Source organism: Sorex araneus, chromosome X (assembly GCF_027595985.1).
Source record: "Sorex araneus isolate mSorAra2 chromosome X, mSorAra2.pri, whole genome shotgun sequence".
Taxonomy (NCBI): Eukaryota; Metazoa; Chordata; class Mammalia; order Eulipotyphla; family Soricidae; genus Sorex; species Sorex araneus.
Window position 1 is genome coordinate 285,370,982 of NC_073313.1, and position 25,075 is coordinate 285,396,056.

General features: G+C 43.7%; 2 protein-coding genes across 3 annotated transcripts in view; one reads left to right on the forward strand and one right to left on the reverse strand.

The window, feature by feature from the left end:
- ASB3 (ankyrin repeat and SOCS box containing 3) overlaps window positions 1-7,359 on the reverse strand; it is a 111,558-nt gene extending 104,199 nt beyond the window's left edge. The window contains exon 1 of the mRNA XM_055120080.1: window positions 7,246-7,359. The gene's annotated coding sequence lies outside the window, so the exon portion shown is untranslated. The remainder of the gene's footprint in view (window positions 1-7,245) is intronic.
- A 14-nt stretch (window positions 7,360-7,373) lies between these two features.
- Window positions 7,374-25,075, forward strand: part of ERLEC1 (endoplasmic reticulum lectin 1) — a 29,727-nt gene continuing 12,025 nt past the window's right edge. The window contains exons 1-8 of one of the 2 annotated variants that reach the window (XR_008627207.1): window positions 7,374-7,653; window positions 15,614-15,718; window positions 16,822-16,902; window positions 17,921-17,998; window positions 18,133-18,196; window positions 19,355-19,389; window positions 22,450-22,673; window positions 22,785-22,914. Coding sequence is in view for 1 of the 2 variants with exons in the window: in XM_004615824.3 (XP_004615881.3) it covers window positions 7,513-7,653; window positions 15,614-15,718; window positions 16,822-16,902; window positions 17,921-17,998; window positions 18,133-18,196; window positions 19,355-19,389; window positions 22,450-22,673; window positions 22,785-22,914 (858 nt within the window). In the remaining variant the exon portion in view is untranslated. The remainder of the gene's footprint in view (window positions 7,654-15,613; window positions 15,719-16,821; window positions 16,903-17,920; window positions 17,999-18,132; window positions 18,197-19,354; window positions 19,390-22,449; window positions 22,674-22,784; window positions 22,915-25,075) is intronic. The other variant, XM_004615824.3, reaches the window with a different exon arrangement.

Sequence of the window (25,075 nt, forward strand, 5' to 3'; positions counted from 1 at the left end):
GCCGGGTGTGACCCAAAAAGCTTAAAAAAAAAAAAAATCCCTCAAAAAAGTCAAGGGTTGCCATACTATTATCTGACGGCACAGATTTTAGGCTGAAAGGTTTTAAGAGACAGCAAAGGTCATTTCTTAATAATCAAAAGATATGTACATCAGGAAGAAATCACACTCCTAAAACATATTTGCACCCAGTGAAGAACCAGCAAAATAATTAAAACTGCTAAGTTCAAGAAGTACACTGACAGCAACACAATAGCAGCTAAAGATTCCAACACCATACTGTCTCCTTTAGATAGAGCAACAAGACTAAAACTCAGCAAGGAAATACTGGCTTCAAAGGACAAATGGAAGAGAAGAGGCAAGCTGATATAGATAGGCTCTTCCTCTGCAAAAAGCCAAATATATATTCCTCTCAAATACACATGGGACATTCTCCAAGACAGACCACAACCTGGGTCACAAAACATACCAAAACCAAAAGGACAGCTGGGGCTGGAGTACAGTGGGTACGACATTTCCCTTGCATGCGGCCAACCCAGGTTCAGTCCCCAGCATCCCATATTGTCCCCCAAGGAACACCAGGAATAATTCCTAAGTGCAGAGCCAGGATAACCCCTGTGCATCACCAGGTGTGAGCCAAAAAGCCAAACACAACAACAAAAAATCAAGAGGACAGAAATTGTATCAACTATCTTCTAAGGCCATGATGCACTGAAAATAGATGTTAATCACAGAGAAACAGAGAATAAAATGAAACACCTGGATATTAAACAGCTCACTACTGAACAACCAGTGGGTCAGAGAATTAAAGAGGAAGTCAAAAGATTCCTGGGAACAAACGTAAATGATGACACAAGCTACAAGCTACTTGTGGGACACAGCAAGAACAGTATAAAGAGAAAAGTTTATAGCTCTGCAAACATTCATCAGGCAGAAGGAAGAAAATAATAAAATTTATAGCAAAAATTAACAAGCTGGAATCCCAAAAAACAAACAATCCAAAACATCAACAAAGCCAAAAGCTAGTTCTTAGCTTTTGATATTAACCACTAGCAAGATCCATATGGGGGGGGAGGGGAGAGCAGAGCGAGAACCCTCATGAACCTTATCAGAAATGAGAGGGGGGACATCACCACAGAAATTCAAAGGTTCATCAGAGATTACTTTGGTAATCTTTATACCGCAAAACAAGAGAAACTAGAACAAATGAATAAATTCCTGGATTCCTATAACCTCCCTAGGATGAACCAATTATTAGACTTGGAATATCTGAACAGACCTGTCACAATCAAGGACATTGAAACAGTAACCAAAAGTCTTCCCAAAAACAAAAGTCCAGACCCAGATGGATTCACTAGTGAATTCTTTCACACCTTTAAAGAGGATCTACTGCCAGTCCTTTTCAAGCTTTTTGAGGAGACTGAAGAAACAGAAAAAAACTCCCAAACAGTAAATATCAATATCACCCTGATACCAAAAGCAGACAGGCAGAGACACCACGAAGAAAAAAAAAAAAAAAAAGAATTACAGGCCAATAGCCCTGGTGAACACAAATGTAAAGATCCTCAACAAAATCCTAGCAAATGGTGGGCTGGAGTGCACGCGGCCGACCCGGGTTCGATCCCCAGCATCCCATATGGTCCCCTAAGCACTGCCAGGGGTGATTCCTGAGTGCATGAGCCAGGAGTGACCCCTGTGCATTGCTGGGTGTGACCCAAAAAGCAAAAAAAAAAAAATTCCTAGCAAATGGAATCTAAAAACTAATCAAAAAGATCATACACCATGACCAAGTAGGATTCATCCTGAGGATACAAGGATAGTTTAACATATGCAAACCAATCAACATATTACACAATATCAAGTAGAAAACTCAAAACCATTCAATCATACCAATAGATGTAGAGAAAACACTTGACAAGATCCAGTATCCATTCATGATAAAAAGTCTCAACAAAATGGGAGCTGAACGAACTTTCTTCAATGTAATCAAAGCCACTTAACACAAGCCTACAGCAAACATTATTCTCAATGGGTAAAAACTAAAAATCTTCCCTCTAAGATCAGCACAAGACAAGGTTGCTATACCCATGCTCACCACTTCTATTCAATATAATACTGGAAATACTTGCCATCACAGTTAAGCAAAAAAAGATATCAAGGACATCCAGACAGGAAATGAAGAGTCAATTCTCGCTATCTGCAGATGCCATGACAATATTTAGAAAATTCTGAAGACTACTATGGTAAAGTGGCAGATTACAAAAGTAATACACAAAAGTCCATGGCTTTCCTATATACAATTAATGAAAGAGATTAAAGAAAAACTCCCATTCACAATTGTGCCTCAGAAAATCAAGTACATTGCAATCAGCTTAACTAAAGTGAAAGACCTATGCAAAGAAAACTACAATACGCGACTTCAAGAAATAAAAAAGGACACAAGGAAATGGAAACACATCCCCTGCTCAAGGACTGGGAGGATTAGCATATCAAAATGGCAGTACTCCCAAAAGCAGTGTACAGATTCAATGCAGTGCCTTTAACATTTTTACCTACGACATTTTTCAAGAAATATTAAACACTCCTAAAATTCATATGGGACAATAAACCCTGACAAATACCTTTTTTTGGAGGGAAAAAGATGAGAAGCATCATATTCCCAAACTTCAGACTATACTACAAAGCAGCAGTAATTAAACAACATGGTATTGGAATAAAGACAGACCCTCAGATCAATGAAATAAGAGTTGAATATCCTGACACACACCTAAAATATATGATCATTTAATCTTTAATAAAGAAGCAAGAATATGAAGTGGAGCAAGAAAAGCCTCTTCAACAAGTGGTGCTGGGAAAACTGGGCAGCTACGTGGGAAAAAATAAACTCAGACTCTAACACCAGGCACAAAAGTCAAATCAAAATGGATTAAAGACTTCAATTATCAGACCCAAATCCAAAACATAGAGAAAATCGTGGGCAGAACTCTCCATGATATTGAAGCTAAAGGTATCTTCAAGGATGAAACACCACTGACCAAGAAAGTGGAAGATAAATAAATAAGACTACACTAAAATAAGCCTGTGCACTTCAAAGGAAACAATGATCAAGATTCAAGGACAGTCCACAGAATGGGAAAAATCATTTACCCAACACATCTGATAAGGGTTGATATCAAAAATATATAAGGCACTGGTAGTACCCCTAACCCTGAAAGAGCCCCCAATACGGCAGCGTTGGAAAGACGAGCAAGGAGAGGCTGATAAAATCTCAGGGCCGAACTAGGCTGCCAAAATGAAGGACTAAAATGACTGTCCATACTTTCAACGCACGTACACTGGCATCAGAAGCATCGATTGAGGAACTGATGGTGCAAGCGCAGAAGATCAAGTACGATGTCATTGGACTGACCAGGACGAGAAGGCATTGATCATATCATGCTGTTTTCGACACTGCAAAAGAACTGTTCCTCGGAACATGTGACAGTAGAGGCATTGGTGGTGTCCTCATCAACACAAACTTGGCCATGAGCATCTTTACAAGATATTAAAAGTAGTACTTTACAAGAAAAAAAATTCAACATCATCAAAAGTAGAAGAAATTCACAGAAACTTCCTCAAAAAAATACTAACGGTCAGGAGGCAAATGACAATAAAAGCTCTCCATCACTAATCATCAGGAAGATGAAAAATCAAAACAATGAGCTATCATCTCATGCCACAGAGACTGGCACAGATCCAAGAGAACAAGAACAACCAGTGCTGATGTGGACACAGGGAGAAAGGGACTCTGGTTCATTGCTGGTGGGAATGCCAACTGGTCCAGCCTTTTTGGAAAACAGTATGGGCATCCCCCCAAAAAACTAGAAATTGAGCTTCCATACAACCCAGCAATACCACTCATGAGAATATACCCTACAGTCCCAGAAACAATGCAGAAAAGTCATTATTGCAATACATTGCAGCACTATTTGCAATAGCCAGAATAGGGAAAAAGCCTGAGTGCCCAAGAACAGAAGAGCAGAAAAAGAAACTATGGTACATCTACATAATGGAATACTATGCAGACCCTAGGGAAAAATGAAGTAATGAAATCTGCTTAGACATGGATGGATGTAGAGAGTATAATGCTGAGTGAAATAAACCAGAGGGAGACTGACAAATATAGAATGATTGCGTTCATTTGCAGGATACTAAAAACAACAGAGTATAAGACCAAAGACAGTAGAAACAAGGGCAGGAGGACTGGTCCATGATTGGAAGCTTGCACAATTAAGGGTATGGGGAGTACAGTTAGAACAGAGAAGAGACCACTGTGACAATGATAGTTGGTCCAACAAAAGATATTGAAGAGACTTTCCTTGCTCCAGCATAAGTTTGTGGCTCCTTTGTCATTAATAAGTTGGCCATGTACATGTGATTTTTATCTTAGATTTCAATTCTGTTCTATTGTGTTTTTATTCCAATACCGTGCTGTTCTAATTATTATCATTATGTAATGTAGCTTCAATTAGGGTAGCATGCTTCTTCCACTTTTGTTTTATTCTCATGTTTTCAAAATTCAGAATCTTTTGTAGTTTCCAATAAATTTCATGACTATACTATTTTTGTGAATAACTCCATTTAGATTATGAGGTTGCATTCAACCTGTATACAGCATTATGAAAGATAGCCATTTTAAGACCATTCATCAACACAGAATACATTATAATCTCTTCATTTCTTTATGTCTTTAGTTTTAGGTTACACCAGTCTTTGACGTCTTTTATTTAATCTAACCATCTAGTTCTTGTTGCTGTAACTGTAAAAAGGATTGTTTTCCTAAATTTTCTTTTAGCTAGTTCATTATGTACATATAGAAACACAACATATTCTTACATGTTATCTGTAACACAACATATTCTTACACTGTCACAAAGGTCCTCTGCTTATCCATCTTTCCACTTAGTAAACTAACTGGGGCTGGAGCAATAGCACAGTGGGTAGGGCGTTTGCCTTGCATGTGGCCAACCCAGGTTCGATTCCCAGCATCCCATATGGTCCCATGAGCACCTCCAGAAGGTAATTTCTGAGTGCAGAGCTAGGAGTAACCCCTGTGCATCACCGGGTTGACCCAAAAAGCCAAAAAAAAAAAAAAAAAAGCTAATGACTACAAAGTTACTAATATGCCTCTTATTTAAGGGTCTAAATCAGTGGTTCTCAACCACAACCATTTTGCCTAAACAGAGAATATCTGGAAATGTTTGCACATATCCTTGATTATCACAAATAGGGGACACAAATATTATTACTGGCATCTCAAAAACACAACCAGGGGAGACTAGGAAACATCATGCAATACACAAGAAAGCCCCTCATTATGAAGAATAAACTAGTCAAAAAACGTCCAAGAGTATCAATATTTTTAATTCTGCTAAAATGCAAAATACTGGGGCTGGAGCAATAGCACAGCGGGTAGGGCATTTGCCTTGCACACGGCCGACCCGGGTTCGATCCCCGGCATCCCATATTGTCCCCCAAGCACCGCCAGGAGTAATTCCTGAGTGCAAAGCCAGGAGTAACCCCTGAGCATCGCCGGTGTGACCCAAAAAGCAAAATAAATAAATAAATAAATAAATAAAAATAAAATAAAATGCAAAATACTGTTTTAAATTTAATGTACACCTTTGCAAGTCTTCAATCCAATTCAATGTATCACTATATCACTGCCATCCCATTGATCATCGATTTGCTCGAGCAGGCGCCAGTAACGTCTGCAGTCGCCCTAGCCCTGAGATTTTAGCAGCCTCTCTTTACTCGTTCTTCCCAGCGGTGCCGCATTGGAGGCTCTTTCAGGGTAAGGGGAATGAGACCCATCATTGTTACTGTATTTGGCATATGAATACACCCTAAGAGCTTGCTAGGCTCTGTCGAATCCAATTCAATGAGAGGAAATTTAAAAGTTGCTTACTTTCCTTATTTTATATAAATTCCCAGTAGCTGGGAAGAAAGTCTTCTCTTGACTTCTATGCTATCTAAGTTCCCTGATTTTATTTTGTCCTATTGGGCATAACTTCTCAGCCTGTTCTGTTACTCTTCAACACTGTTTAGTTCCCAATGTTGCAATAACCCTTGATTTTGCTTTGTTATTCTCATTTTTCCCCTAAATAATCTCAGCCAGTAGTATGCCTTTAACTATATCTCCTACTAACAACAACCAAGTTTATAATCAAGCCCTAATCTGCTTCCCCACTTACTTCAAATTTAGACAACTTGTAACTTCCCTTCAACGTATCTTGTTAATGCCTAACATATAACAGAAATCTTCATTATAATTAACCAAAACATGTAATGCACGCGGGGGGGGGGGGGGGCGCACAAGGAGGGTCTTTGGGAAGGGGTACAGGGAGGGTCGGACCCAAGGAAAAGCTGAGGGAAGGGGCACAGGGAGCGTGGGACAGGGACGGTGTGGGATGGGGGCTGAGGGAAGGGGGGGAGGAGGGAGGGCTGGAGGAGGGTGGGACAGAAGCTGAGGAAGGGTGGGGCTGAGGGGGGATGAAACAGGGGCACTGAGGGAAGGTGGAATGGGAAGGGCAGAGGGAAGGTTGGGAGGCTGAGGAAGGGTGGGAGGGGGCGCTGAGGGAAGGTGAACGGAGGGGGACTGAGGGAGGGTGGGCGGGGCTGAGGAAGGGGGGAACTGGGGAAGGGGGAGGGGCGCTGAGAAGGTGGAACTGGAGGGGCTGAGGGAAGGTGGGGGAGACTGAGGAAGGGTGGGGGACTGAGGGAAGATGAAATGAAGGAGGGTGGGAGGGGGCTGAGGAAAGGGGGCTGGGGAAGGGTGGGAGGGGGACTGAGGAAGGGGGGCTGGGGAAGGGTGGGAGGGGGGCTGAGGGAAGGTGGGACTGGGAGGGGCTGAGGGAGGCTGGGTAGGGCGGGGGTCTGAGGGGTTGGGACAGGAGAGCTGAGAGGGGATGGGGGGCGAGCGCCACTGTGGGTGGGGCAGGGTGGCTGAAGGAGGGGGGCGGGATCTGAGGGAAAGCGGGACACGGGGAGCTGAGGGAGGGTGAGACGGGGTTGGGGAGAGTGTCGGGGGCGGGAGGGGGGTAGGGCTGAGGCAGCGCGCCGAGGCCCGGGAGTCTGAGGCTCCGGGCCTGAAGCGTCTCCGTCCCGCCCGCGCCCGTCGCCCCGCGGGACGCCCGCGCGTGCCCTCCCGGCCGACGGCGCCGCGCGACACCGGCCCGCGTGCCGCAGGGCGGACTAGGGCGGACTCACCTGCTCGGACGCGGCTGGGGCGGGGCCGTACAGGTTTCCGTCGGCGGCTCGCGGGGCCCAGAAGCGGTGCCGGAAGTGGCGGCGGCCGGGGGCGGGGCAAGCGCGGGTCCCGGAAGTGGCGGCGGGGGGCGGCGCGGCGCGGCGGCCCGGAAGTGGCGGCGGGCGCTCCGGAAGGAGACGTGGCGGCGGTTGGGGCCCCGCTGCCCGCTCGCGGCCCGCCGCCTCCTCCCTGCGCCCGGCTGGCGGCGGCTGAGTGCGCGGTGGAGGATGGAGGGCGGCGGCGCGCGGAGCCCGCTGCTGCTGCTGCTCTGCGGCCTCCTGCGGGCGGCGGGCGGCGGCCGGGCGCTCCCGCCGCTCAGCGACGACATCCCCTTCCGAGTCAACTGGCCCGGCACCGAGTTCTCTCTGGTCAGTGCCCGCGCGGACCCGCCGCTCACCCTCCGGCCTCCCGCCGGCCCTCGCCCTCTTCCTCCTTCCTCCTTCCTTTCTCCTCCTCCCTCCCCACCGGCCCGGTGCCCTGCACTCGCGCCCCTGCCGCCCCCCTGCAGGACAGCCTGCAAGCCCCGCGGGCGCGGTCACTCCTCTCCCTCTCCGGCCGCTGGACCTCCTTTGCCCGGTGTGCACCGCCCGGGCTGCACTGCCTCCCTGCTCATGCCCCACTCTTGCACACTCGCGCCCTTCTTCTATGCGCGTGCACACGCACACACATGCACACACTTGCACACACGCATGCACACACGTACACATATATGTGCACGCACACACATGCACTTACACACGCACACACATGCAAACGCACACACCCCGTTTCCCTCCGGACCTCTGTCGAGAAGGCTTCTGATCTGTGAGCTGCTGGCGACCCTCTCTGCAGAATATTATCTATGATTTTTATGTGCCTGAGGCTTACAGCCCCAACAGGAGTTTTCCCCTCGGTTCTGGGCCAGTCCAGAGCGCGTCGAGGAGCCGGCCTGCCTTCCCGGAATAGGTGCTGTCAGTTCAGCCACCTGTAGGGCGTGCTTTTTTACTGGAGGGAGTGCCAGGCTGGAGCAAGTGTGCGCTCCTGACCTCCTCGGCTCCCAGTGAAGCCTAGGAAATGCAGCAGCTGAGGCGGTGGGTCCCTCCCGGTGGTGCTCAGGGCTTACTCCTGCCTCTGTGCTCATGGCTCACTTCTGGGGTGCTCGGAAACACCTGTGCGGTGCTGGGGAGCAATGCGGGGGCCAGCCATGGGCTCTGCCACGAAAATACAGGGGTGGGGGGGGGGGTTACTCTACCTGCAGTCCTCCAGCCGGGGAAAGTATTTTATGGAGCTATTATTATTTCATTTCGACCTTAGTGATACGGTGATGGTACAATAAGGTTTACCATCATAAGGGAGGTTTACCATGATAAGTGATATCACCACGGAACAGCTCTCAATGCAAATGTTGGTTTTTGCTAATATTTCACACCTGTTTCATTTCTCTATTCCTGCTTTTCAGTTCTCCCATTTTGGTCCTTCGATGGTTTTTGAATTGACCTAAGAGTTTCTGCTAAACCAGGTTTATCTTTACATTAGTGCCAAGAAAGCCAGATACATTAAAAAGACTTTCATTAAAGTTTTTTCTAGGTCACATATAATTTTAGCAGACTTGGAGTGAGAATCTGGTCTAAGTTCTATTATTGTTTCCAAGAACACACAGGGCAAATGTTTTTAAAAGATGTGGTCATTAAAATTTTTTCTCACTCTTGAAACTGTTGTTTTTTAATTTTTAAGAACATATTGCAGCCTTGAAAGCTTACTAATCTCTGTGTGTAGATAACTGAAAGGAACCCTTTTAGAAGTTGCCTCCAAACTGCCCGTCACTTTTCTTTGACACGGGTTAGTGGCTTTGAAAGAGGTGGAAAGATCCGGGTCTTCTGTCTGCCGTGCCATCACCATTTCGCTTTGAAACTCATACTGGGTTCTTCTTGGCTGTGCAGCATAATGAAGACTTGCACATTTGAAGATCAGGGGCGCAGGTGGGGTTTGGGAGGAGCCTCCCTGGTTCCAAGGAGAACCTATACCTCTCCCCCAGAGTCTGTGCCAAAGGTGGCTCAGGTGAGGCCACAGCGCTGCACCCTGGGCCATGCGGGGTCAGGTCAGGCTGGTCTCAGTGGGATGCATGCTCCTGGTCCCTTACAGTCTCCAGACTCTTGCAGAGGGAAAGTTTCTCTTTTTATTCAGAAGTTGGAGTTATTTTGAGAAAGTGTTTTTCATATGTAACAATCCACAAAACATAAACCACAAGAATCACTGTCATTGGTCTTTTGACTTTTTTTGCCACTTTTATTATCTGAAATCTTCCCTTCCTTTCTTTATGTAATCCAAATTCCTGCCCCTTCACCTGTCACTGTCATTTCTTCCACTGGGTCAGTTTGTAAAACTGAGCAGCTGCATGAGCCAGAGTAAGGGCCTTTGTGTCACTGCCATCTGAAACTGGAGGAGGCTGGATTGAAAATTTGAATACCTTTTTTTCTTTTTAAAGCTTTAAAAATTCTTCTCTGCTTCCAATCATCTTCCCACTCAGATACGTCAGTACAACACATTAACCTTACAGTCCTGCCTCCACGATTGCTTAGAAAAAGGCACCCAGAATGTGCTAGAGTTTAAAGTTAATTATGATCCACTTTACTGAGTGTTAGCTCTCAGATTTGTTTAAATTCCATCTTAAATTTTATCTGCCATTGGTCATTTATACATGGATGTCACCAAAATAAAGCCACAAACTGAATTTTCTCTCTACTTCTCTTGTTTTGGTTTGGTTTTCGTTTTGCAGTGCCTGGGATTGAACCCAGGCCCCTTCAAACATGCACTGCAGGTGCTGTGCCCGCAAGGCCAGTTCCCGACCCTTTCTGCTACTGTTTGCTTGTATTCCCCCTCAAAAAATGGTCCTACATACTGCATTTGGCCAAGTGATGGTCAAGTCCATGTTTCCAAGCATGTTATATATGCTATATATATATGTTATATATGTTGTTTTACTAAATTTTACAGCCTCTTCCAGGAAGAGGGTTTTTGTTTTGTTTTGTTTTGTTTTGCTTTTTGGGTCACACCCAGTGATGCACAGGGGTTACTCCTGACTCTGCACTCAGGAATTACCCCTGCTCAGAGGACCATATGGAATGCTGGGAAATCGAACCCAGGTCAGACGAGGGCAGGGCAAGGCAAACACCCTACCTGCTGTGCTACTGCTCCAGCCACAGGAAGAGGTTTATTATCCTCCCTTGTGCCCTCTGACATTGGAAGTCTCCCCCAGGCTAGGACATTTTTAAAATTCCTCACACTGGGCCTTTATGGCCCCGCAGCTAGCCAGAGTATGTGCTTTCCATGAAGTGTGCAAGAGGCTGGGGTTCGAGCCCCACGACTGCCAGGAGTGACTCTCAGCACTGAGATATGCCCCTCCCCAAAGTGTTCCTCAGCCTACAGAATTTTACCTAATTTGGTTGATTTCCTCATAGTAAAATCTGATTTTCAGCAGTCACTGATAAAATATTTGTTATCCCAAAAATGCCTTATAATATTTTGTAAAGGTGGTTTTGTATAATTTCTAATTTTGTATATTCATAATGTGTTTTTTGTTTGTTTTTGTTTTATTGATGAAATTATTTGGAGGGTTTTTTACCCCCCACCCAGCAGTGCTCATGCCTGCTGGCTCACTGCTCAGGGCTCACTCCCCCAGTGGTGCCCAGAGAATTAGGCAGTGCCGGAATGGAACTTAGTCTCTCCCCAACGACTGTGATTCATTTTCTCTGGCCAAACACCTGTCTCCCCAGGTTTGAGAAGGAAACGTTTTGGGGGCTGGTTATTGGGGTCAGTGCTTAGGGCCCCTAAGGCCACACCACATGGTGTTCAAGGCGCCTTGCAGTGCTGGAGATCCAAACCAGAGCCTCAGACATGCTTGCCACTTGCTCTGCCTGTGACCCCAGAGAAAAGCAGTAGGTCAAGAAACTATTTTAGGGCCAGAGAGACTGTATAATATTAAAGCACCTTATCTGTTGCTGATACATATCTCTGGTCCTAGTGGGTTGGTTTTTATATGGTTTGGGTTTTTGGTTTTTTGTGTTAGGCCACACGTGAAGATGCTTGGTTTACTCCTGCCTATGTCAGGGATCACCCCTTGTGAGGCTCAGGACCATATCTGGCAGGGCTCCAAGTGGAGTCAGCTCTCCTCCTGTACCATCTCCAGGCTCTCCCAGTAATTGTTACTAGAAAAAAAACAGTAGGTTTGGTTTTATTTCAACTGAATGAGCATAATAAGTGACATTTCAGAAGTTCTAGGTAGAGAAAATAGTCTAGTCTATTACAGAGGAAACAGATGTTCTTAAAACTCCTAGAAGGTAAATGTTTGTGTTTTCTGACAGTAATAATAATAGTAGTGGTGGCTTCTGTTTTCACCCCTAACCTAGTTTGTTTGTTTGTTTGGTTTTATTCATTTTTTAGCTAAGGCACTGATTTACAAAGTCATTCACAGTTGGGTTCCAGTCAGTATCCGCTTCCCTCCACCGACGTCCCGGTTCCCTCAGGCTGACCTCCTGGGCAAGCATATTTTTTTTTCTTTTTGGGTCATACCCAGTGATGGGCAGAGGTTTCTCCTGGCTCTGTGCTCAGGAATTACTCTTGGCGGTAATTCCTTGGGGGACCATATGGGATCCTGGGGACCAAACCCGGGTCAGCCGAGGGCAAGGCAGACGCCCTCCCAGCTATCCTATCACTCCAGCCCCGACAAGCACATTTTCAAGTTGGTTGTTGTAGTTTGGATCTCCTGCTCTCCGTGTTACTGGCTCTGGGGTTTAGATACACATACCACACCTCTACACCTGACGCCTGTCCCCATTACCCGCTGCCCACCTCTCCTAACTCCAGTCTCTAAAACAGAACCAAGGAACGAAAGTCTTTATCCCCTGGATCTAAGCCCAAGAGCTACCTTCCTTTCCTTGCTGTGCTTCCAAAAAAGTAATTCCTTCTACTGTCGTTAACATCATGGTGGACCATTTTAGTAAGTCGGTCAATGGTTCTGTAGAATTCAAGTCTGAGCACTAGACTGCCAAGCATATCACCAATGGGTGTGGCGACATTTCAGTCGTGCTTCCGAGTCTTTTCTGAGGTAAATGATTTGACAAGATACCAGGCCATCCCTTGCCAAATGAATGAATCACACTTTGCTTAACTCACTCTCATTATAAGTGTATCTGAAAATAACTGAAAGCATTGTTATCTTAAAGCAATTTTTTCAAATAATGAAGTCTTAAAATCCCTTTATGATACAGTTCTCACTTTCGAAGCTGATTGCCTCCACCTCTTCAACAAAGAAACTTGCAGTTATCCCTGGGGCCCAGCCTGGAACCTCACACGTGCCAGACAAGTGTTCTTCCTCTGGGTGACAGCCCAGCTGTTGTGTATTGTAATCCTAACAGATATTAACAAAAATGACCTAAAACTGTGCAGACCTGGGCAGAGGGAAGGCCCTTGCCTTGTGCATGTCTAACCTGGAAACTCACATGCCAGGAGTCAGCCCTCAGCACAGCCAGAGTAAAGCGTAAGTTCAGCCCAGTGTGGCCCCAAAACAGGTGCCCCCAAAAATTCAGTACCTAGGAGGAGTAGTTCTCCCCTTGCCAGGTGTGGTCAAATAGTATCGTTCTGCTTTTACAGTACTGCAAAAAGAGAAAAGGTGATGCACACTTGAATTTTCATTGAACTCAGATCAAAAACCTTTGCCTTAGGACTTTTTGGTATCACAAAGCAAAGCCGCCTTTTTAAAGTTAAAAAATACCAATAATACTGAAATGTTCAGGGGCCGGAACGATAGCACAGAGGGTAGGGCATTTGCCTTGCACACGACCAACCCGGGTTTGATTCCCAGCATCCCATATGGTCCCCCGAGCACCGCCAGGAGTAATTCCTGAGTGCAGAGCCTGGAGTAACCTCTGAGCATCGCCGGGTGTGATCCAAAAAACAAAACAAAACAAAATATTGAAATGTTCATCCTAATTCTATCAATTCCGATGTTGTGAAATCTAAGTTGAAAACTTTAAGGATAGTTTTGTTTTACATATACCACCAGGAGTTGACAAACTACAGACTTTGGGCTGGCCTCCCATCAGTTTTTGTAAGTAAAGTTTTGGAATAAACTTTACCCAAACTTTACCTGTTAATTAGTACCTATGTGCTTGCTGGCCACAGTGGCAGTGCTTGGAGGAAATAGGAACCATATGTCCCACAAGAAGGAAATATTTCCTGTTTAGCTCTTTACAGGAAAAGTTTGCTGACATGCGTGACGTATGCTAAATAAATAGGGACTGGAGCAACAGCACAATGCTTAGGGCACCTGCCTTGCATGCAGCCAGCCAGCCCACCAGGGTTCAACCCCTTCAGCATCCTGTAGGAGCTCTTGAACATGGCTGGGCCTGAGCCTTGCGCAGGGAATGAGCATTGCCAGTGTAGCCCAAAAACTTGACCAAGTATTCTTAGTAATCTTCCTTTTAGAACAAGGTAAATATACGTAGACTATGGCCCCCTTTTCACAAAAACAGAAAGTTCCCTCAAAGTTACGCCCACCCCCACGACCCATCCTTCCTGCGTCCCCCAGGGTCAAGTACTACCCACTTTGGGAAACTTTGAGATATTGTAATCAATATTGTTTAGTCATTTTGAAAAATGAAATCTTAGGCAAGAGAGATACATCAGCCAGCCCTGGCCTGTCCTGGCCCCATCCATTTACAACCATTTACAAATATTAGCTTTTACAACAACCATGTACATTATTCTAAGTGAAGTAAGTCAGAGAAAAGACTAATATATGATCCTATATGTGGATTTTTTTTTAACATCCAAGCACATAAATAAAATGTGTTGAAGGTTGGGGTCAGGTAGGCATGGGAAGGGGGTAGGGTCAGAATGGGTCAAAGGTATCAACAGATACAAACTTGAGTTATAGAATAAGTCGTGTCATCCAGCTGTAATGCACAGCACGGAAACTAGTTAATGGGATGTTACATATACTTGAAAGTTGCTCAGGAGAGATCTTAAAAGTATCATAAAGGAAAAATGTGTAACTGTGTGGAAATGGATGTGAACAGTATAACTGAAATTAGTGTTATGTGGTACTTTTTATCTGTTTTAAACTGCAGTTTATTCACAGTGACCAACTGAAAAAACATGGGCTGTGTTTTTCTAGTACACCAACAGAATTGAGAGAGTTTGTAAATTGATAAGAGTCACATAAGGCAAACAGGGAATATTCTTTTTCATGTATCTGTCTGTATTCATTGCCTCTTAAGCTTTTTTATTTACACTTTGAGTTTTTTTGTTTCACCTAAGTTTTTCTTGATACTCAAAATATTTTGTTCATCTTTTTCTACTACATTGTAATATCCATGGTAGAGTTTTTCCTCTTTATTTTGTCATTTAAAAATATATAGAACAATTTCTCTATCTTTGGAAATGTGGTTTTAAAATCATCTGTTGTTAGAAAAGATGAAGTCATGAAATTTGCATATGTGGATCAACGTGGAAAGTATCATGTTAAGTAAAATGAGTCAGAAAGAGAGGAACAGACATAGAAAGAGCGCACTCGTCTGTGGAATATAAAGTAACAGAATGGGAGACTAATACCCAAGAGTAGTAGAGACAAGGACCAGGAGGTTTGCCCCACAGCTTAGAAACCAGCCTCACCTTCGGGAAGGAGGGGGAAGGCGCCTCAGATAGAGAAGGGAACACCAAGTAAAGGATGTTGGGAGGACAGGTTCGGGTTGAAAGATGCAGGTTGAAAGATGTGTGCTGAAATTGGCTATAGACCAAACACAATGACCACTCAATACCTCTATTGCAAATCACAACATCCAAAAGGAGAGAGAACAAAAGGGAATGCCCTGCTGCAGAGGCAGGCTGGGGTGGGGATGGTGGGAGGGATACTGGGAACATTGGTGGAGGAGAATGGGCACTGGTGGAGGGATGGATAAACGATCGCTGTATGTCTGAATTGCAAACACGAAAGTGAGTAAATTTGTAACTGTACCTCATGTGATATACAAATAAAATAAATAAATAAAATCATCTATTGATGGGGCTGAAGCAATAGCACAGTGGGTAGGGCATTTGCCTTGTAAGCGGCCAACCTGGATTCAATTCCCAGCATCCCATATGGTCCCCTGAGCACCGCCAGGAATAATTCCTAAGTGCAGAGTCAGAAGTAACCCCTGGGCATCGCCAGGTGTGACCCCCCCCCAAAAAAAAAAAACGCAATAAAATAAAATAAAATCATCTGTTGAAATGAGTTCATTTCACCTAGGATAGGGAATATTCAATGCAGCACAATTTAGAAAAAGTAATAAACATTTTTTTTCTTCTTAGCCTACAACTGGAGTTTTGTATAAAGAAGATAATTATGTCATCATGACAACTACACATAAAGAAAAATACAAATGTATTCTTCCCCTTGTAACAAGTGGAGATGAGGTAAGTTTGAATAAACATATTAATAGTCCCTGTCACCAAAGGTATTTATTGCAACCACACTCTTTAAAATTAATTAAAAGACAAGTTTCCAATAATCCTCCTTTACCATATTTTACCTGTTTCATCCCTGAATTCTTTGATTTTACAGTTCAGCTTGGAAAAATCAGCCTCTAATTATTAATGGTTTGGATGAAAGTCAAATTCCATGCTTGTTTACTGTCATAAAAATGGGGGTTCTGAAGAGAAATTTTATGTGTATATTTGACTTTTTTTTATGAATAGTTTCTCATAAACCTAGAGGTCCCCTTTGCTTTCTCAATACCTTAGCTCATGCCCGTTTCTTCCTCCTAAAATGCCCTAACTGCCTCTTATCCATCCTTCAAGGCAATGACTTCTTGGAAGATGGAACAGGAGAGGCAGCATGGTAGAGTGGACAGGACACCGGCCTAGGCGCCAGGAGGCTGAGGTAGAGGCTATAGTCAGCTGTGGAACCTGGACCAATCCAAAACGCAATTCTTCCACTCAATTCATTGAGCCTATTATACAATATTTTCACAATCTGTAAATGAAAAGAATCAAACTCAATGAATCTTCCTTAGGTTTTGTTCAAATTTTTAATCAGTGCAAGAAAGCTTTCTGTTTCATTTTGTTTTACATCTTTAACACAGATACAACCAGTCATATACATATTTGGCATTCAAATCTGAAGTGTAAAACTGAAGAACTGAGAAGTACCTTTAAACTTTCTAGTATATTCTGCAAGATTGAAAATTCTGAAAGTTCTGTAGCTATAGAATTTTTGGGATTGAAGCACTTAAAAATCCCAAAATAGATTTATGAAAATTATCTTGAGAACTAATGTTCTAAATCCCCCTTTAGGAGAAGAAAGAATAGAAAAATATTCTGTGGCTCCATTTTTTATACTTTAAATATTTTGAAAGGAATGACATATCATAGGATTCTATTAGAGATTTTGCCCTTTTTCCCCCTTTCATTTTTCATTTCCAAACATTTGTGATTTGACTGATGAATAATTACCCAAACAGTAAAGTTGGGTGAGATCTAAAATAATTGTTAAATATTAAACTCTCATTCTTTTTTAGGAAGAAGAAAAGGATTATAAAGGCCCTAATCCAAGAGAGCTGCTGGAACCACTGTTTAAGCAAAGCAGTTGTTCTTACAGGGTAAGTGTTCTACATTCACTTGATAACCAGAAAATAACTGTCAACAATCAGTTAACCCCAAAAAATAATTTTGCATTTCATTTTACTTTATGTCACTCAAATTTTAAGTTATACAGTTAAGATATTGCTTAGTAGTATTTTGCTCATGTAAATTCCTGTATGATACTGGGTTTTTACAGTACCAAGTAATACTGGTTATCAAACTGTTTGGAATGTTTTTCAGGGAAGGAAGGGAAGCTTTTCATGTCTGAGAGAATAGTGCAGAGGGCTGGAGTGCATGCTTAATGCTTTGCATGCAGAATCCCAGGCACCACATGGCCCCTCCAAACGCTGCCTGGGTAGGGTCCCAATTCCCTTCCCCCCAGTAGAAAAAGTCTCTGCATGTACAACTTTTTTTTCTTTTGGGGTCACACCCGATGATGCACAGGGGTTCCTCCTGGCTTTGCACTTAGGAATTACTCCTGGTGGTGTTCAGGGGACCGTATGGGATGCTGGGATTCGAACCCGGGTCGGTCACGTGCGAGGCAAGCACCCTACCCGCTGTGCTATTGCTCCAGCCTCCATATGTACAATTTTAACTCAAAAAAAATCTATTTTTTTCTGGACTACAACAGAAATGATTCCTAAACTGAGTGGTCATTGTAGACCCTCGGTACTTTCTTTTGAAGAATTCTCACATACCACTATACACTGCAAACAATGAAGAGACTTCAGCAGTTTCCAATTGTTCTGAGCCATGATTATACATATAACTTAATGAAAATGTGTGAAGTTTTTGGAAATCTATTTAAATATTTGAAATGGAAAAAAAGAAAGTAATGGATTTGAATTATTTGGCTTATTTATATTGGGGTGGGGGCCCTCCCTGCGGTTCTTGGCTAGCCATGGCCATGGTAGCCAGTGATCCCAGACCCTGGTGCATTGGCATTCCCGTGGTCTGAGGTTTGGACAGGACAGAGAGTGCCCAGACTCTCTCCCCAGACCACTGACCGTGTCCAAATCCCTCCATCTTGCTTAGATTGAGTCTTACTGGACTTACGAAGTGTGTCACGGGAAACACATCCGGCAGTACCATGAAGAGAAAGAAAGTGGGCAGGTATGTTTTTCTTAAGGGTATGAATGATAAAGCACTGTAAAATAATTTTAATACTAAGATTGATATCAATGTTGTGTTTTTAAGAAATGTCATTTCAAAATATTTATATGTTTCTGTTTTATTTTTAAATACAGAAAGTAAATATTCATGAATACTACCTTGGAAATATGTTGGCTAAGAACCTTCTGTCTGAAAAAGGTTTGTTTCTACAGAATGATTTTATAGTGCTATTGGAATATGATGTCAAATATATGTTCTCATCGGAATTTAAAAGATTTTATTGAAGATGATGAATTTTAAAACACTAAATTTCATAGCAATCTCTCAGAAATTTTTACAAAGAGCTTTTCATTTCTGCTTTAAGAAACATTGTACATTTCTACTATTATATTTAAGCAAAAATATTTTTATTTGCGTCTCTTGTTTTTGTTCTGGGGCCATACCCAACAGTGCTTAGGGCTTATTCCTGTCTCTGCATTCAAAGATCACTCCAGCAGTGCTCGGGGATCAAACCCAGGTCGACCACATGCAAGGCAAGCTCCCTACCCACTGTGCTATCTCTCTGACCCCAAGCAAAAAAATATATAGGGAAAATAGGCATGTGGTTTGGTTTGATCCCTCAAATTGCGAAACGTTTCTGTTCATTTATATTACTCAGATGGACCAACTACTTTAAAATTCAGCTTCTCACTGAAGTGAGCTCTGGGGTGGAGCTCAGGGCCCCAGCACGTGCTTTGCATGGGAGGATCCCACCTGTACGTCACCGGGAGCTGCCCCCAAGCACCACTGGGGTCCAGATATGGCCCAGAAAAAACAACCAGAAAATGTCGATGAGGGCTCTGGGCCGGCTTCGTGGCAGAATGCACCCTCCTTGCAGGGGTTAGGCCATCAGCCCCACCCCTGGCCCTCATGTGCAGCAGTGGGGGAGCTCGGCCAGGCATCTCAAGCAGCACCGCCAGATGATACTCGAACCCCAGCTCCTCGAAGCAGCTGAAGTCAGAAGGGAAGGGGAATTCAAAAGAAAATTTCTTCCAAAGGAAACTTTAGGGCCAGAGCTGTGCAAGGCACAGGGCAAGAGCATGTGCCTGGCCACCCAGAAGCCCAGCATCACCGGATATAAATTAAAAAATACTGATTGCCCAAAGGAAACCGGTAGGGCCACTTCGGACTTAAAATAGACTCATTCGCAGTAAAGCATAAGGCTGAAGCATGCCTAACTGAAACAAAATAAATTTTAAAAACTTTGCCAAAAATTGTAAGATTTTTGAGTCATCTTTAGAAAGAGTATAACATTGATTGAAAACTTAGTCATTTGAATCTTATTCTTTACACTTACCGTGCCCTTATATTCCACAGAACAAGAAGCAGAAGAAAAAGAAAAATCAAAAGAGGCAAGTGATAAATGTTGATTTTTCACTCATAACATCTATTGTTAGTGAGGTATGAATTTATACTTAATTAAACAAATATAGCTATGTGTTCCTTAACTATCAAATACCTCAAAGGTATTGAAATAAAAGTTTCATTTTTGTATTTTTTTTTCATTTCATATTTTACGTTTTTCTCACAAAAGTTGCTGTAAAATTTATTTGCCTTTTAAATTATCTAAAAGTAGGAACCAGAGTGATAGTACAGCAGGTAGGCAGCTTGCCTCATACATGGCCGGCTTCCATTCACACCCCAGCGTACTGTATAGTTCCCCGAGCACCACCAGGAAAGATTCCTGAGTGCAGAGTCAGAAGTAAACCCTGAGCATCATCAGGTGTGGCTCAAAAACAAAAATAAAATTTAAAGATCAGACAAAAGCAAATAAATCTAGCAGTGATGTATCTGGGAAAGTGCCTATACTAGCATTAAATCACTCCTGTGTTAGCAGACATTCTAAGTTGGAAAAACAACATAATATGAGCTTCTGCATTTTTCTTTGTTTGAGCCCTATTTCCTATGGGCAAATGAGATAACATATATGTGCAAATAACAAACTCCCAAGAATGTAGTAGGTTACAAGAATGCAATCTGGAACCACGGAATGGTTTACATCTCTCTACCCTAGAGTACAAAGCAAATAGCTAAACAGAACGCATCCACTTCATAAACAGCTATTGAACGTGAATACATACTTAAAAACTGAAAAATATGTTTGCTTTAAAAGGATGAGTCCTTACGGGACCTAATAATCTTTTAAGAGAACCTGAGGCCCAGAGGAGTAATGCAGTAGCTCAGAGCATCCGCTTTGTAAGCACTCAGTTCTAAGTCCAGATCCCGGCATCCCAAGCACAGCCTGGCACCTCTGTGACCGGATGTGAGCACCACAGACGGGTACACGAGTCTTCAGGCCGCTCAGCCTAACACTGCAGGAGTGCCGGGCCAGGGCGAGTGTCTGTGACTCCCAGAAGCAGCACAACCAGAACGCTGAGCCTTGAGAGTGCGGGCCCCCGCCATTCACCGGAAGTCAAACCGGTGCCCACCCACAACCAGGCCTGTGTGCAAAACCCCACCGGCCAATCAACGTCAATTGGCAAAAGGAAGGGGAGGGATAAAATTATTTGCATTACAAATATTTTCTTGCGAAAACATTGGAAATTAAAAAGAATTTATAGGGATTCCACAGTTTGAACCCAGAACCTCATAAGTACAAAGCATACACTACCGAATTTTAAATGCCTGTGTGAGCTCAACAGGTGCTTTTGGAATCCTAAGATTTCCCATGGTTTAACTGTTAACAGAGTATTTCTGTAAGTAGTTAATATACTAATGACAATTAGAATCAAAGTGAAGGCTAACGGCCTCAAAATGATTTTGAAATAATGCCCATACCTTTAAAAGATTGGTAGACGTTAGATAAGCTAAATCCTTTGGAGAGATACAAATAGCATGGCTGTATTTTAAATATTTTAATGTTTCAAACTGCCTTTGAGATGAATTGTTTATTTACTATGATTTGGGGAAATAGAAGGATGGAATTGAAAGTGTGAAATGATAGGAGGAAACAAGGTCAAGGAAAGGAAACTAACATTTATTGTGCCTCAGTTCTAAGCTAAATACTGCGCGGGGTATTTTATAAAAGTCAATGCTTGATTCTTCCTAGAGAACATATGAATATATATTACTCTACTTTTAAAGTGACAAAAGTTGAAATTTGGTCAGTCATAAAACCAATAAACTCAAAATTTGGATGTAGGGCCAGTACAGCAGAGTCAGCCAGGAGGGAGCCCTGCGCACAGCAAAGATAAAGCCCTGAGCACTGGGTGTGGCTCAAGAGAAATATTTTTAATGGATTTTCTAATGGCACACAAGCATGAAAACATAAAGAAATCTCAAGATATTTTTCCCTAGAAGTTTGTTTGTTTTTAATTTTTGGGAACGTGGTGCCAAAGTGATCCAACATGAGTTCCTACCTCCAAAGAGATTGCTTGGACATATTGTTAACACTGTCTTTTTCAGTCCTTACTTTAGATTTTCTTGTATTTTATAGCTGTGAAAACTAAGTCTTTACTAATTATACTCTTCATCTCTTATTACCCCAGCCCATGAAAATTTCATTTGTGTTTTGCTTCCCTTGAATAGATGTATCTGAGTTCATATGCTGGAAAGTGTATCTTTTACTATTAGTAATGGAACAAAAGTAATCAAAGCAGTGAACCTGCATAGCAATTACATTCCTGGTTTAGAGGATTATGTTTCTCTATTTAATTCCGTTTTTGACAAATCAAACTTCGAGTTTTAGTATGTGTCCTCTAAACAGTCATTCACTGAGGATGTAGTGAAGAACTCTCTAACCATGGTCCAGTACGGAGGGTAGGGCGCTTGCTTGCACGAAACCATCCAGGTTGATCCCAGTCATCCCATATGATACGGTTCCTCATGCACCACTAAGGTAATTCCAAGTGTGGAGGTTAGAGTAACCCCCAAGCACTGCCCAAAGAGAAAGAAAAATTCTCATAGTACAAGAGGTTTCTGTATTTTAAACTCCCTCTTTAGAACTGCCAAAAATATTTATATTAATCATGATAATGAGTCTTTTATATGAATTATTCATCTTAATGTTTCATTATTTCTGTTTTGTTGTTATTACTTGGGGGCCACTCCTGGTAATGCTCAGAGCTTGCTTACTCTTGGCTGTGCTCAGGGGGACCACTGAGTGGTGCCCAAGATCGAACCCAGGTGGGCCCTATGCAAGACAAGTGTCACTGTAATATATCTCCAGCCCCTACTTAACATTTCAGTTTTAGCACCAAATAAAAGATTGTTTTCTCTTAAAGCATGTGCTTGCTCAACTAAAAATTTAGGAATCAAAAGAATAGTAGAAGGGGGATTTACCAACTATACAGAAATGTTATCTTTTGGTTTATAAATAAAATGGTTCTATTCCTTTCAATATAAGTGCTTCTCCTATCCTTAACCCCACCTCCACTTCTAATAAAAACTCTGTCTTACACTGTTTTTTTAAGATTCCTACTAAAAACATTGAAGGTCAGATGACACCGTACTACCCTGTGGGAATGGGAAATGGGACGCCTTGTAGTTTGAAACAAAACCGGCCCAGATCAAGTACTGTCATGTACATATGTCATCCGGAGTCCAAGCATGAAATCCTCTCAGTAGCCGAAGTCACAACTTGTGAATATGAAGTTGTCATTTTGACCCCACTCTTGTGCAGCCATCCTAAATATAGGTAGGATGGGGATTGGATGTTTAAGTATTAAGTATTATAATATTATGTATAACATACATGCATGCTCTGAAGTGTTTGATACTTAGCTCTAGTTATTTGTCCCTCCTACAGATTCAGAGCATCTCCTGTGAATGACATATTTTGCCAGTCACTGCCAGGATCACCATTTAAGCCCCTCACCTTGAGACAATTGGAACAGCAGGAAGAAATACTGAGAGTGCCTTTCAGGAGAAATAAAGAGGTATGAGAATTTTTTGACACTATTTTCAGGGCTTTTCCCCAAAAATTTCAGAGCATATATCAATATTTGGTTTCTGTAGTATTACAGAGGGTTTTGTTTCTTGTTTTCCTGACTCAGAATTTTAAGTTTCTTTTCATTTATTTATTTGTGCTGCCGGGTCTAACCTAGGATCTATTCCAGGGTATATCCCAGAGTCTATCTCTGAGTCTAACCCAGGTTCTATCCCACGCTCTGACCCAGGGTTTACCCCAGGCTCTAACCCAGGCTCTATCTCAGGCTCTAACCTAGGGTCTATCCCAGGCTCTATCCCTGGCTCTAACCCAGGGTCTTTCCCAGGCTCTCTCCCAGGCTCTAACCCAGGATCTGTCTCAGGCTCTATCCCAGGCTCTATCCCAGGCTCTAACCCAAGGTCTGTCCCAGGCTCTAACCCAGGGTCTATCCCAGGCTCTAACCCAGGGTCTATTCCAGGCTCTATCCCAGGCTCTAACCCAGGCTCTGTCCCAGGCTCTAACCCAGGGTCTATCCCAGGCTCTAACCAGGGTCTATCCCAGGCTCTATTCCAGGCTCTAACCCAGGCTCTCTCCCAGGCTCTAACCCAGGATCTGTCTCAGGCTCTATCCCAGGCTCTATCCCAGGCTCTAACCCAAGGTCTTTCCCAGGCTCTATCCCAGGCTCTAACCCAGGGTCTGTCCCAGGCTCTATCCCAGGCTCTATCCCAGGCTCTAACCCAGGATCTGTCTCAGGCTCTATCCCAGGCTCTATCCCAGGCCCTAACCCAGGGTCTGTCCCAGGCTCTATCCCAGGCTCTATCCCAGGCTCTAACCCAGGGTCTAACCCAGGCTCTATCCCAGGGTCTGTCCCAGGCTCTATCCCAGGCTCTATCCCAGGCTCTAACCCAGGATCTGTTTCAGGCTCTATCCCAGGCTCTAACCCAGGCTCTGTCCCAGGCTCTATCCCAGGGTCTGTCCCAGGCTCTATCCCAGGCTCTCACCCAGGAACTGCCTGAGCTACACCCCAGCCTTCAGTTTGTTGTTATTTTTTCTAGTCCTTCTTTTACTTTGCAGTCTAACAGTCACTGATTTCCGGGGCTAGAGTGATAGCACAGTGGGTAGGGCATTTACCTTGCACACGGCATACCCAGGTTCGATTCCCAGCATCCCATATGGTCCCCCGAGCATCGCCAGGAGCAATTCCTGAGTGTAGAGCCAGGAGTAACCCCTGAGCATCACCGGGTGTGACCCAAAAAGAAAAAAAAAAAAAACAGTGATTTCATAATAATATAAAACTTTACATCCCCATGATTTAATTTGAGCTAGTTGCCTTGATTTCCCAGCTAACCCTCAGGGCTCTCTCCTAGTGTCTTGTCCATTCCCGGCACTAAAGCCATCCTGATAGTCGTGACCCTTCAGCTCTCTACTCGGCATATGTATGACATTCTTTATCACACACAGCACTTGATATGTGAAGCCTAAACTCCCAGATCATTCTCCTTCCTACATCAGCAAATTTGACTTTAAGAAGTCAAAATTCTCATAGTTTTGTCCGTTGCTGCCATCTTTTATTGATTATAATTATGTTGTTGTTTGGGGGGTCAGACTCCCCCAGCTGTGCTCAGGGCTTACTCCTGGTTCTGTGCTCAGGAATCCTCCCGGTGGTGCTGTAGGTGGGCGCCAGGAGCCAGGCTGGCCAGCCCAGGAAGACAAGCTCCTTCCCTCCACTGGCTCGCTGACCTGCTTAGCACTTTAGCACCAAAGGAAAGTGTCAATCGTAGCTCAGCACTCGGGAATCACTTCGGGCAGGCACTAAAGCCAGCACAGCCGTGTGCAAGGCAGACAGTGAGCCCGCCGTGCCGTCTCCAGCCCCGTGTGGTGTTTTCTTAAGTAGCTCATCTGTGCCCATTCTTTAAACATCTGCTGTAGTTCCCGGGGCTTCCAGAGACCCGTCAGCACTGACCTTGCTCCTCAGCTCAGACTCCACTAACAGAGGCTGCTGCGTAGGGAACCTTGTCTCAGCTCAGGAAGCCACAGGCCTGTCTGCATTGCCCCTCCGTTTGGTGGCAGTTGTTCTGTTTGGGGGCAGTGGGGCCTGGGCCACACATAGTGGTGCTCTGGCACTGTCCCCAGCTCCGTGCTCGGAGTCACCCCTGGGGGTGCTCATGCAG